Source organism: Dendronephthya gigantea, unplaced genomic scaffold, assembly GCF_004324835.1.
Source record: "Dendronephthya gigantea isolate DGI-Jeju-01 unplaced genomic scaffold, DenGig_1.0 000778F, whole genome shotgun sequence".
Classification (NCBI taxonomy): Eukaryota; Metazoa; Cnidaria; class Anthozoa; order Malacalcyonacea; family Nephtheidae; genus Dendronephthya; species Dendronephthya gigantea.
Genome location: NW_021163788.1, coordinates 1 through 15,338, shown reverse-complemented (window position 1 = coordinate 15,338; position 15,338 = coordinate 1). Strand labels below are relative to the sequence as shown.

The window sequence follows — 15,338 nt, the reverse complement described above, 5'->3', positions numbered from 1 at the left end:
GTTCGCACGTGGGTAAGACTAGTGATTTTTAATATGCGTAACCCGAAAAAAGGCGAGGGGGTCCAGAGCTTACCGTCGATAAGCTTACTATCCAGCCGCCCAGAATTTGCTGAGCAATTATCCTATGATGCCAGGTTTCCGGTTATCCTTCCGAGGAGTAGTTGGGTTGCGAAATTGGTTGTAAAAGATTATCACGAGCGGGCCAACCATACATGTGGAGTGAATTTCACTTACTCAGATATCTCAAAAACACTGGATCAGCGCTGGTAGCGAAGAGATTCGCAAATGGAAAAAGCAATGCAACGGGGATAAACACCGGCAGAACCAGCCAGCTAGACCTTATTATTTAATTCGTTTGATTCTTCGTTCCTTACACGGCCGTAACGTAGGTTGGGAATATTCATACATTCATCTTACACCCGACTACTTTCTTTTGTACGCTATTGTTCCTGCAGTAGACAAACATGAATATAATTATGAATACGCCCCAATTAAGCGCTCTAGCTACGGCCTGACTTGCTTAGTCCATCAATTAAGTGTGTTGCACGAATGAGATCCTGACCGAAGGCTTTCGTTCCCACTGACGCATTATTAATATACTTATCATTAATCTACTTCACTGTGAAAAGGAAAATACTTTGGAACCAAGCCTTAAAATTATTAATGCATACCATAAACCTTTATAGCGGGTAGGCAGTATTCTGTTGCTCATCGTAATTTACTTGGATGGTCACAAATAGAGAGGGAACCAGCGTTTTTTTCTCATCTTACCTTATTCTTACCATATTCGTTCAGATAAAGCTCGTATCTCTCAGGAGGGCAGAGCAATGTTAGCCGTGAAAAAAGGACACGTTTTCTCGTTACTTTGAAAGCTGTGGGACCGGTGGCGGACCCAGGGTAAGTCAGATTAAATTACTACACCTGTAACTTGCAATCGTACTGGTAATTTTTTATCTAATCATATTGTATTGAAACTAATAACCATGCAATAGCCTTGTTATTAAGGACAGTTGAACTGGACTTCTCGTTCCTTGTTTATGAAATCGTGCATATAAAACCGGATAACGTACATACAGAGTGCTAAAATCCTTAAATAATATAAGAGATGTGTAAAAAATTAATGGCCACCACGCAATCATGAGGGTTTACTCGAATTTACATCGATTTCTATTTTATCTTCAGAATTCTATTTTTCATATCTTAAGAACGTAATTTAAACACCTGGAAATATTTTTAACAGATTACAGTAGCGGATCTGGGGGTGATCAGAATAAATTATTACAGCTTGAAATCGCAATCGCTTAAAATCCTAATAGATTTTTATTTAAAAATATCCTTTTCATTTTAAAAATATTAAGGTGTTTTGAATTCAAAATTTAGCTGTGTAATTTATTCTGACTACCCCCAGATCCGCCAGCGGCATATTATCAGTGCAAATGCTCCGCATCAACTTCACTTTATTTCTCGATCATCATCACTAACTTCTTCCTCCCGTGGGACCTCCTGGTAACTATGAACATCTTTAGCACAGAAGATATAAATAGTAAACACCGCCATCCAAGCCACAGTGACAACAGAGAAACCACAGAAACTTAATCTTGTACCAAATTCTTCAAAACAGATTCCAAAAACTGCGGAGCCAAGTTCCTTGCCAATTCCATGAAAAGTTAGGTTCACCACACCTGGAACAAAGTAATTTTTTTTATGTAACCCTCTTCCCCATTAAAGATTAAAAAATATATATTTTTTTTTTCTAAATTAAAGAAATGTATTCCTCAAAGTGCAGCTTCGTTCCAGGATGAAGAGGAAAATAGACAATTTACAGCAGTGATACCGGAGGGAGCCCGATCAATGCGATTGTCAATGCGGGTACCGCATACTATCTTGGGTGGCAACTCTCTCAAAAAATATAATGCATACATTAATACCATCGCTTGAAACACAAAAATTACGCTAGCTTCCTGACAAAAAACTAGTTACAAAACACCTTGGATATATTTCATAAATTTATCTGTCATTTTTAGACTTGAAAACAATTTAGGAATGCTTAAATTTTGCAAATAAAAAGTGTATTTCGATAAAAATACACATGATCAATTGACAGATAAATTTAGTAAATATATCCAAAGTGTTTTGTATCCAGTTTTTTTTAGGAACCTAGCGTAATTTTTGTGTTTCAAGCGATGGTATTAGTGTATGCATTATTTTTTTGTGAGAGGGTTGCCAGACTTAGGATAATCCCCGAGCCGGTGCGGAGCACCGTGCGAGGGTACTATAAATCCGCTCGGATATTTACACCCACGATGTGCAAATACGAAATCAAAGTCGTCCGCCATTATGCAATGGACCTCACGCCATGGACGGTCTTCTACGTTATGCGCATGCGCCAGTGTGAACTACTAAGCTCTTGATTGGTCGAGACAAAAATTTGTATTTTCAAACTGTCATTTAGCAAAATTTTGATGAAATTTATAAATTTATATTTTTATAAATGTGGAAAATATGTATTTTTACTAAATTAGGGGGAAACTCGAATGAGGTCAGGACTTTTCACGGTTTAACAAATAACAAGACCAAATTTTCCACCGAATTCACCGCGTAAAACGTAATAAATCGGATTTTACCCTTGGTAATAGGGAGCTTTAGCAGTGACTACGACCACAGATTAGCTATATACAGATATGAAACTGACGCCAAATCGAGTCACGTCGTTTTTTGCCCAATGTGCGCATGTGTAACTTGCTTGGCAAGTGTCATGTTGAAATGTAATGAGTAAATCGATAGAAAAATCAAATTTTTGACAAACAAATGCTGATTTAAACAAATCCTTTAGGGCGATGTCCCATTTCGCTTAAAATTTCTAAAAAGATAGATAAAGTGGATCTTCTGAGCTAAGAACTGGTTTATGAAATTATTTGATGCTGGCAAAAACTGGAAAAATATAGCTGAAGAGTGCAGGGCTTGCCGTATGGAAAGCTGTGCAATAAATTTACTGGCTGAGCTATTTTTGAGTTTAGAAAACATGTAATACATGCTTTAGATACAATATATCTCCAGAAGATAAAACGAAATGAATTAACAAATATCTAAGAATAATAGAAATGTGAAAACGAAATAATAAGAGTTTAAGGTGGCTACCTACAATTTTTTAAAATATTGAAAACTTGTGGTTTTGATTTAGAATTTTAGCACGAGATTTCTTGCTAAGGATGACGTCATTAGCGAAGGACACATATACCGACACTGTTTAAAAATTTATTCCAGAAATAAGCATAGGTAGCGAGAATTTTTAAAAAAGAAATTTTTCGTCTTAAAAACGGCGTTTTACTCATTAAATTCCCTCATGAGACTTGCCAAGCTCGCCGGAAGTCATCACGCGCTGGCTGCGCTTGGGACACAAAACAATGAGCAAAACACAGAAGTTTCATTTCTGTATATAGCTAATCTGTTTTACGAGTACGGCTACGCGTACGAGTAATACATTCGTCAATCTCGCGCGTTGTTTGCCTACGCCATCAGCCAAAACTCCAATCGCCATCAACAAAGTCGTTGGGCTTTTGATTACGAAATTTATCAAAAAACTATTACTAACAGAGGTAGCTGACAAGAGCAAGCGTGGTTAATGTGTATATATGATGGTAATGCCGAGAATAGATTTATGCACAGCAGAATCGAACAGGGGCGGATCTAGCGAATTTCCTGACCGATGCATCTTTCATGGATAATGTCAAAGGCCCACTAGCGGGCCGGAGACATCTATCCCGGGAAATTTTAAGCCTAGGAATGCGAGACTCGAAAACGCGATTCCCTGCATTTAATTTGGCTGACTAGTTTCAAACATAGACATTCAAACATAGAAACCAACTCATGCATTCAAAGATTCATGACAAAACTACGTCCTAGCTTTTAAACATAAAGAGGTACTTCATAATACAATTTCAGGAGTTCATTTTAGAATCTTGCATAAACTGCAGTTTAGACATTGTAAAATCTTGAATTAAATAGTTGTTTGCAAAAGTAGTTGAAAGTCGAAAGTCAATACCAATTATCAAAATATTCAAATAATTTTTTCCATAAAGCTCAGAAGAAATAGGGCCTTTAATATTCAACAAGAGTTGCACTAATTTCATTATTCAAAAAGTATTTGAAAAATTTGAAAAAATTGATGTTTTGAAATAAGAGAGATCGAGTTATTGATCAATCTTAATAATGTTTATCAATATTTTTGTGAGTAGTACAAAGCTAGTTATTTAAATTTTAATTAAAAATATTGACAAAGTATTGTCTCCCTTTAGAAATAAAATATTTCCAAAACAACTAGGAAGGAACCACTTTTTAGAGCTTGCAAACTTTAGGCAAATATTCAAGTGTTTATGTCTTATTAATTGACTTTTTAGTTTTAGTCTGACAAACACTGATTGGGGCAGTGGGGCTAATTATGTTAATTTAATCAGCAAAGCTGGTGTAAATAATCTTTCTAATATAGAAGATATGCCAAGACTATGTAGTATCCTGCCTGGCCAAATCTTAAAAGCAAGGTCGATCTATTTATAAATGAGGTTGTATGCATGCAATCCTATAGTTTTGTTGTTCAAGAGTTACAACAATGAATACATCAATGAGTAATAAAAATATTCTTCACAATCAATTACTAGTGTATGTACTATGTACAGGCATTTAGGATTCCCATATTGTTGCAAAAGTTATTTCATCCCAAATAACTTTTATATTAATTATCCCAAGAATCTTAAAACTAAAGCAATGCAGTCCATTTGACTTACAGCAATAGTTGAGACTTGAGTTAATTTGAACTATATTAGGCAATTTAGTTATTTATAGACTAGCTGTGATTCACCAGTCTTTGGTGACCAAAACAGCCATGAGCAACCATAGCTAGAAGTTAAGGAATTTACACTGTCTAATTACCTGTATGGTAATTGGTAATGACCTAAACTGGACATCATTGATCATTCATTCCTAATAATTTTTGTGGCTGTTGTGTAGCATTATTAAACCAGAAAACAACTTAATTGTAATACCTCAAACTTGTCGTATTATCTTGACATCAGCTACACAAGTTACCTTATTTCGCACGCATAGTAATGGTGTAAGGTATAAATTATATACTGTGATTTCCATCATTAATAAAATAATGTAAATCACAGTTTATAATTTATACCTAGTCTAGTGACTCAAAGTCACTAGTGGTATAGTGGTCATAATAATAAGTGGTCATAGTAAGGTCTAGTGGTCATAATAATATGACCATTATTGGCATTTATTCAAAAATTGCTCTTATAACATAAGCTTTATATTAAACCTAAGCAACTTTAAATTTATACGCAATATCAACGAACTGGAGAACTGGCCAGAACCATTGAATATTCGAGAATAGAGATTATATTATTGACCCCAGGGGCATGTAGTCATTTCTTTATTTTGAAAAATTATGCGAGTACGTTACCGTTTGACCTCAAACTTTATTTTTCTTTCAATTTGAATAATGCCCTTATTTGCTGTTGTAATCATGACTTCGATAATGCGTGGGAGAGCAAATTCCATTATGCCAAAGCGATTTAGCGAAAGCTGTACGTCACAGTAGAATCTAAAACGAGGCTTGAAGCGAAAAGGTAGCAAAAAGCCCGCAATCTGCACGAGTGCATCGGTCGGCGGATTCAAATCTACCCTCAAAACAATGGAAACGTTTACGTCACGGTAGATTTCACGCGGAAAAGGACTCGGGACCGGTGCACTCACAGGTGCACAAATTTCCAAATCTACTCTCAAAACAATGGCAATGTGACGTAACAGTAGATTTCACGCGGAAAAGGACTCGGGACCGGTGCACTTAATTCACATCAGTGATTCACATGTGCTACTGTGTATTACGTAATGAAAAGTTATTTATATCCATGTTTAAGCCATTTTTGTCGCGAAATTATTCACGACGACTTGTCGAAAAACAAAAGAAAGTGCGAAATCATGTTTTGATCGCAAATATCGATAACTTGGCAATAATAATGAATTTAAATCGCTGGTTTGAAGTGATTAAAAATAGGTACGCAATGCGTACATGTGGGTAGCCTGTAAAACATTATTAACTGCGATAAAGCTGCTATAGTGGCAAGTAAATATCAACTGATGCAATAAAATATTATTTTCTAGTCTTATGTTCTAATGCCATAAACAAGGGATTAAACACCCTATAGTTAGCTAGTTGAATACAGTTATAACAAAGTCAATTTAGTACACAAGCTATATATTATAATATTTTATTGTATTAAATACATTTTAGACAGATCAAAACATACATAAGTATTTTTACAAGAGATAGGAAATGAAATTTTTTAAGTAGAATAGGTGAAGAGAACAAAAAAGAGAGTAAGGTTCCGGGATGGTGGCACACATCATCTGATAACATAAAGCTTAGTTAAGAAGGAGAAAAAGGATTCAGACTTTTTCAAATGATCATCGTTTTGATGTCCTTTGATTATCAGCATGTCTTTGTTACATACAAGATGGGTTATTTTGTTGATAAATCAATGTTATAGTTATGTTAATATTCAATAAAGGTTAAATGTTATTGTTCCAGTAAGATTATACCACTTGTTTTCCAAAGTTTATTGGCAATATGTTCACCATTATAACTGAAGATGATAGTATGATTTCATTGATCCAGTAATTTCATTGATACAGATGGTTTGCAATGTTGATTACAGATAACTTATCAGCATCAATTAGCTGGACATAATAGCACCAGTTCGTAGGTCGAAAAAATCTGTGTGGCTTTTTCCAAGTTTAAATTTATCAGTTGACAATATCTTATCACTGTGCTAATCAGTCCGACAATTAGTTAACATTGAATGCCATCATTCATCATTGATATAAATGTGTAAAAATTGTTTCAAACATATCAGCATAACAATTTCAAAGGGCTCATCTATGTATCTGAACAATATTTGAAAGATTTTTCTTCAGTTGAAATGCACTTGTGTTAAAAGTTTTGTTTTTTAAAAAAATATGTTTTGTTTATAGTTATGTTCAAATAAATGCTTCTTTTTAAACTCCAAAGCATTTGGTTTAATAGCTGCATGTCCACAAGCAAGAAATTGACAAGTGAAATATTGCATAGTATAATTTATAAAAAAGGGCAACTTGTTACTACTATTTGCCAAATTATAAGGTAATATATTTGGTTTAATAGCTGCATGTCCACAACCAAGAAATTGACAAGTGAAATAGTGCATTTTAATTTATAAAACAGGGCAACTTGTTACTACCATTTGCCAAATAAGGTAATGTTTTATTTATTTTCTATTAGTGTAACTTTGTAGTTGTAGATTCAACGCTCACCGATCACCGCTTTTTCGTCTTTAAAGTACTCGCCTTCGCTTTAAAATTTGACAAACGTATTAACGTGACTTCGATTGCTTCCGTCCTTCGAAAACAACGAAATTTTCCGGAAGTAGAAGAACCACCGTTCGTCATCTTTCGTATATCCGACGATTACCGAAGATGTGGCACCCACACACACACACACAAACATCCGGACACTTTTTCGACTACATAGTGGTTAGCCGCGCATGCGCAGGCTACCCACAAAAACTCTGAGTTTATTCAAGGAGAGGTGTGATCACATTAGTTAGCTATCAGGTATTTTTATATGTGTATAATCTATACAAATATATTATATCTGACCAAATTTCAATATCACAATTTTGACCGATGCATCTGCGTCCGTTGCACCGGTCTAGATCCGCCCCTGGAATCGAATGATGAAATAAAAATCGTATTTCACTCGGTAAATTAATCTCATTACGATGTTTATCACGTGTGAAAAAATGCCATGCACGGCTTTTGATTGGACGTACGATATTCTTCACACGTGGGGAATGTCATTTTGCCGGAAATTTTTTTACATTTTCTTTCAAGATGGCGTCGAAATAAAATTATGGGAGTGAGATTGAAAACATAATCCTCATATTCAAGATCTTTTCACATTCAGCAAATCCTCAAATCTTTCGGACAGAATATCTAACTTCTTTTGATCAATTTTATAAAGAAACTGAACGGTAATAAATATGTTTTGATGCATAAAATTTTGATTAATGTTGCATGCTCGCTGTGTTTTTTAAAGCGTGCCGTTGTCAAATTGATCTCTATACACATTTATAATAAACAAATTACTTGATGGTTGGCTCGTTTGTACGATTTTTATAATGAAAAGCTCGTTGTGAAGGATCGCAACGAGGATCGCATCGGGCTATCTTTAAAAGGGGGAACGGGAAATCGGGGAATCGGGGAATGGGGGAATCGGGGAATCGGGGAATCGGGGAATGGGGAAATCGGGGAATCGGGGAATGGAGGAATTGGGAAATCACGATTCTATGTCTAAATCGTGATATTTCATTATTATTATTAAATACTTTTTACAAACAATAGCCTTTCAGCTTATTAATTCGGCTGCTTTTAAATGGGTTGTTTTCTAACGAAATAATACTATGACTAATACCCACACTTTTCTTTTTGTGAGCTTGCTCCTTCCGTCTCCACACAGAGCAGAGGGTTATTCGTGAGGTTATTTGTGAAGTTATTCAAATTTGTTCTAAATATCTGGAAGACCTTCAGTTCTAGCATGCATTAATTAAGAATAAGCCATGGAACGGGAAAGCAAACCAGTCGTATTAAAGGCTATGTAGCCTAGGCTTGGAAGTTGGAACCACCCTATTGATGGTGCTGCAAAAGGCCACCTGGTACAATTTAACTGTGAAAAGAACTATTTTGCAGTGTGTAAACACCATCAATGTCTACTCAAATCAAAGTTCGCTAGTTCAGTTCTAGTTTACAAGCAGATTCAGCTTTATTCAAACGGCTTTTTATCCCCTCTGAGAACCGCTTTTCAGGCTATTCTTATCCTTTATCGCGTTTTTTATCTCAATGAGTCGCATTTTTCCTTTATCTCATTTTCAGTTTCCCCGATTCCCCGATTCCCCTATTCCCCGATTCCCCGATTCCCCCATTCCCCGATTCCCCGATTCCCCCATTCCCCGATTCCCCTATTTCCCGATTCCCCCCTTCCCCGATTCCCCGATTTCCCCATTCCCCGAATCCCCGATTCCCCGTTCCCCCTTTTAAAGATAGCCGATCGCATCGTACGCACTCGCCAACCATAAAGTAATCTCCATATATGCACCCCAAATTAAGCTTCCACCTCCTTAAAAATATTAACATAAAAATTGCATATCAATTTTTCCTCTAGAATAAGAACATTAAATTTGCTTGCCTAAACCACAAAATTGACATTAATAGAATTTAGCTCATCATGAAAAAAAGCAGGCGATGCCTTTCATTCTGCTTCTTGAAAAGTGAATCCTAGGCATGCTTCACCCGGAAATAATCGGGGAAATAACCGCGAGCATAAACCATGCAGCATCCGTTCAATTTTGCCCCAAAATAATACCATACATGGCGTATAAAAATCACTGATAGGATTCTGCTCACCTTGAAAAAAAGCAGACGATGCCTTTGATCCCGCTTTTGAAAAGTGAATTACCAAAGACGCATAAGTTAGGACAAACGAAACAGACTGAAAACTATCGAGGAATATCACCAGCCAAGCATTTTCAGTAAACGCTAGACCAGCAAACGAGGCGGCAAATAGAAACAGTGAAATTGCTATGACATACAATTCGCCAAGTTTTCCAATGATAACACGGGATATGATGTACCAAACACCAACTAGAAGCCGTCTGAGTAAACCACCAACTGCCATTACAACCGGCGTGCCGCCCAAGTGCCGCATGTACCAAAATTCCCAACGCAATTGAAACGCAGTACAGAAACCTGCATGCGCGCAAATGAACAGGACAAGAATATAATGAGGTTTTGACAAGACCGACTTGACTTCTTCATAATCCACCACCCGTTTTTCAAGATACTCGTATTCTAACCAAGGCAAAGAAATTAAAGTCATACACTGTACCGCAGCCGCGTAGAAAAAAACAACGTAATAACTTGGGACTTCTTTCCCGCAGACCAAATGGGGTATGTGGCCTGCCAACGTTCCAACAATGAAGAGCGAAATTCCGGCGCCAATTTCACCCCAAAATGCATAAAATCCAAATTTTGATTTATCTTGCTTAACATGTGTCACAGCGGCGACAGTAATTAATGTAACAGAAAGTCGTTTAACCAGTTCGAAAAAACCACGCAAGAAAAGTATAATCAAAAAGAATTTTACCATATCGCCGTCGTATTTCGTCTCGCTATTCCCCAAAGGATTTTCGACATTTTTTTCAGCAGATGATGCGTTCATTACAGAATTATGAACAATACTGGAGTTTCCGAATGATTCTGTGATATTTCCCGATGATGATTCTTCGCAGGTTAAATCAGGCGCTTTCGGTGCCAGAAACAGCAAGGTGCTGGGAATCGACAAAAGGATACATATAAGCAGCAGGTGCTTCCTCATGCGAAATTTGTCAGACAAATATCCTGCGATCGGTATTCCTATCACTTGAGTGACGAAACCAAGCACAGGGACCAAACCGACATAAGTTGTGCTGTATCCTAATTGTGCCATGAATAAGGGCATGTATTCAGCGATCGTTGCCACACATGAACGAAACATAAAAAAAGCAAAACTAACGGCAACCCCTGTGGTAGTGAGCGAAAACATTTTTTACAGCCAATTCTTGGGTAAGCCACATACAAGCTAAAAATATAAAACATAATGATTGCATGAGCTACTGCCAATACGATTTGAAAGAGTGGAAGGTGCCGGTGTGATGAGGACAGCGGGATTTCGAGCCTGATCGAGTATGGGCCAGTAAATAATGGCATTAAACCAGTAGTAATCAAAGATTAGGCAAGTGCGTTCGATTTTTTATTACCAAATGATGCTTGTGCTGTAAATTTTTTATGAACTTTTTCTTGCTAATGCACGGCAAAATATAATTATATAACTGTAGTCTCGTGCAGAATTGGCAGTGAAAATGAATATAGGAATAAACGAGACAACTACAAGGCTATAGGTTGACAAACATTGAAAAAAAATTCCCTGATGCCTAGTTTCCATTCAGTCGTTAGCTGTCGTTATATGTCTTTCCGTGTCTTTGGAATAATCGTGAACTTCTGATAACGACTGAGAGAAACAGAAAAACGACAGTGTCCAGGGGCGGATCTGGCCGAAAATCTGACTGTATCACAGACTAGGTCTCGCATAACTAGGGGGGTCCGGGGGCATGCTCCCCCGGAAAATTTTTGAAACTGGAAGCCCGGAGATGCTATTTCCCGCGATTTGAGCGTACTTTTCCAGATATATTTTTTACCAAAATTTTCGGCTTTTCTTAGCAAAGCACATTTTTCCCGGCTTTAAAATGCGTACTAAAAAAATTGATGATTATGATTATATATTCTTATCAAATTGATAAATTTGGAAGTTGCAGTAAATTAAAGGTAGTTCTACTCCCAGCAGTCAGTGACTAGACTTATATAATGTTAAGGTTATTCATGGGGCAAAGTGGTATCATATTTCCCATTGTGGGCATTTCATATTTCACAGTCAAAATTTTAGAGCAAACTCCGTTTCATAAACTCATAGCTATTAAAACTAGATGGACAAAGCTTAGGAAATGATTCAGGCAAACTTCTAACGACAGTAACGACTTTAGTACTATTTCTATTAGCAGATCAACCTTAAGAAAAATTAATAATAGCGGTTTTAATATAAACACGTGCATTGATCCGAACGCGATGCTATTATTGTATACAAATCAGACTGGGTATTAGTTTAGCCAGATTTTCCACTCATGATGCAAATTAACTTCACAAAATCATTACAACGAATAAGATATTAATATATTCACAAAACTTTGTAGTTACCTGACGGGATAATGGTTATGAGAGCGCAATCGCTGGCTTTTGGGAAACTGTAGCTCCGCAAATTGACATGTATATATCTCGCGATTTATTCCCCTCTTTGAGCAGCAGAAAAATAATTTCGCATGAATGTCTGATATTCGTTACCTCTTCGACCTTCTCAGCCAAAGAATTTCGCTAATTGAGCGCACAGTTCAACTTGTCTAACAGAGCGCGTGATGCCATGATAGCCAGATAAACTGCGTATAGACTTAGTTTGCTTGTAATGAGACTTGCGCCTTTTGCGTGGAATGTTGGTCATCGTTCAAATAGAGCAATGTAGCTGACTCAGCATCTGACTGTATCAAACTGTATCAGTGATCGCGATTCTGATTGGTTTGATACAGTCGAACGGTCTAAATATAGCTTATACCCCCCCGCTGACTGTATCAAAAATGTTCTATTTTTATCTCAACTGCTACGACAATGTCTTTCTGAGTTATGTTATTGAGTTGAACGGAGAAGCAAACTCCCAAAAAGCGGGCTTGTTAGCAGGTAGAAGTGAACCGTTGCTGGCGAATGCGAAATGCCAAAAATTGCTCCGTAACCGCTTGTCAGCTTGTGAAGCGAAAAAACGATTTCCAAATGATGTAAAATGATGAAATAAAAGCATTTATGATTATAGTTATTTTCGGCAAAATCTGACTGTATTATTTGATACAGTTGATATAGTCTAGATCCGCCCCTGGTGTCACTCGGATAATCGGGATAGATCAAATCCTATCTCAACGACATAAAAAGAAAGGAAACGACATGATTCTTCTCATAATTCGTTATCGGTCTTTTACGATTATTGCAAAGACATGGAAAGACATGTAACGACAGCTCAACGACTGAATGAAACTAGGCATTATGAAAATCTGAAAGATGCGAAATTCGGGGCTTGACTGGATGCGACGCTCGATCGTTGAAGAGCTCATGTGACGGTATTTATATCTACGACAGAGCTTTCTAATTCTATCTATAGTATCTATCTATCTATCTATCTATCTATCTGTGGCCAACGTTTTTGAAAATAGGTGTGTGTGTATATATATATATATATATATATATAATATATAATATATATATATATATATAATTATATAATATATATAATATACATATATATATATATTTATATATATATATATATATATATATATAATATATATATATATATATATATAATATATTATATATATATATATATATATATATATATATATATATATATATATATTATAATATATATTATATATATCACTCTACTTAACGGTATTGAGCACTCTGGATACGCTAATAGAACTCTTCTATTTATATTTATATATATATATACATACATATATATATATATATATATATTATATATATATATATATTATATATAATATATATATACATATATATATATATTTATATTATATATATATAATATATATATATATATATAATATATATATATATATATAAATGTTTAATCTAGAAATATTGTCATCGCTACACGGTGTTTCACGCTCAAGGCGATCATCGGGCGAATGGATACATTTAACGGTTTTTGACGCGTAAGGATTGCATACTAGCGCGTGCGCCTAAGGTTTGAATTTGTGCGCACTGTATTTAAAGCGGTGTCTACACTTAGAAAACAACTCCGAGCGCTTATTCAGCACTCTGTCTTTGTCTGCTTTCAAAATAAACAGCTTTTCTTCCAGGCAAAGGTTGCAGCTTCTTAATATCGCGACTGTATTTGCTAATACTTGAATTAATTAATTATACATAGCGGTCGATATAAATGTGTAAATTAAGATATACATAACACTTGGCGCCATGCACAGAAGAGTATATTATATTATAGAGAGAGTTATAAATTGTTGACAGTCTTATCGAACAAACAACCTTACACTATCATCATACCGAAATTATGTTCACTTTAAAAAGCTACAACACTGCTTGATGTCAGAATCCATTGGAGCACAAAGAACAAAATTTTCTGTTCATGCATGTCCTGATATATGAAACCGGTAAAAGCAAACCGTGGTCTTCAGGAGAAAGTAACCAATGCATTACTCATAATCAGCTTTCCTCAACAAATATGATAAGTTCAAAACGCTGCAGTCGAAAACAATTCGTGTTTATGATGAGGTCATTTTTTGTTACACTTTGATCTAAGCAACCGAATCTCAACTGTCTGGGTTCCTTCTGCTGATTTTTTCATAGCTCCTCATAATGCTTTAGAATGCGTTCTCCTTTCTCGAACGCAAAAATGGATGCAATGTTGTTATTCTTTGAAATACGGATGCGACGCTCGATCGTTCAAGAGCGCATGTGACCGTATCTATATCTACGACAGAGCTTTCTATCGCAAGAGTTGTGGTGCACTACTCGAAATCTTCGGCTAATTTCCCGTACGCGGTTTGATTTCGCTCGCATGATACGGCAATTCCTCGACAAGGCACGAAATAACCGTTGTTCGATGAAGTTACATTATCGAACACATTACACATAATTATTACACCCTAATATAAGCTCTAAGGTTATCATAAGAACAACAGTTTAACAATAGTTTATCACAAAGTGACAGACATGTTCGTATTTAAACAATATCATGCGGTTGAACTGAAAGTACGATGTGCTTCTGAATATTGAACAGCATTTATTAGCAGTTATCATCAGACAACAGTGTTCAAAACAAACGCTCTGAACTTTTCACACAATTTAGACACGTAACTCGACACCTAATATCACGATGTAAATATATAAAGAATAACAACCAGATCTGTCATTATATAGCCTGATCATCGCTCCATAGCGTGAAACTCCGAGTAGCTACTACTCTTATAATAAATGAATAGATTTTCGCTCTTTTAGATATATATATGAATAGGTATATATTTATATAAAATTATACCGCTACTTACCGATGTCGCGACTGTTATGTTGAGATACCAAAATGCAACCCAGCGTTCCTGATTACATCTCTTTCAAATGTTTGAAATGCATAATATTTCATCGTAGTATAATGTGTATTGTTAATTAAACTAATTGCTAATACTTTAGTGAATACTTTATATACAGGGTGTCCAAAAAAAACGAAAACTATTGAAATCACTCATTGTTAAAATTTGAATGCCGTGTTAACGAATTTCAGCCCGTGGGGATTTAATGCAACTTATAAAATGCTAAATGCTTTGTGTTGCTAGAGAAAGGGGACATGTCGAAGGTCATGGTCCTTGAGATGCACATCTAAATAATGTTATCCATATTTGTAAATTGTAAATATTGTTGATTAATAAATATCATTTTTGCGAGTAAGCAAATTTTACTGCATCATGTATGCATGCGTAAAAATGAGTATGGTATGGGTGATTTCAATAGTTTTCGTTTCTTTTGGGACACCCTGTATAGTGGTCGATATAAATGTGTAAATTAAGATATACATA

The 15,338-nt window shown here is 35.8% G+C and overlaps 1 protein-coding gene across 1 annotated transcript; it reads right to left on the bottom strand.

Annotated features, from left to right (window-relative positions):
• Positions 1-945: 945 nt before the first annotated feature.
• On the bottom strand, positions 946-10,709 carry LOC114544416. Its single transcript, XM_028563065.1, has 2 exons — positions 9,502-10,709; positions 946-1,682 (listed from the first exon to the last, which is right to left on the bottom strand). Exons 1-2 carry the CDS (start codon positions 10,676-10,678, stop codon positions 1,453-1,455), a joined length of 1,407 nt encoding a protein of 468 aa, XP_028418866.1. The 5' UTR covers positions 10,679-10,709; the 3' UTR covers positions 946-1,452.
• Between the last annotated feature and the right edge of the window lie 4,629 nt (positions 10,710-15,338).

Bases quoted from the DNA above. Each gene is read 5' to 3' on its own strand.
- LOC114544416 (XM_028563065.1), bottom strand. From the start codon at position 10,678: ATGTTTTCGCTCACTACCACAGGGGTTGCCGTTAGTTTTGCTTTTTTT. The intron at 1,683-9,501 runs GTGAGCAGAATC...ACTTTGTTCCAG, and splicing joins ATCGTCTGCTTTTTTTCAAG to GTGTGGTGAACCTAACTTTT.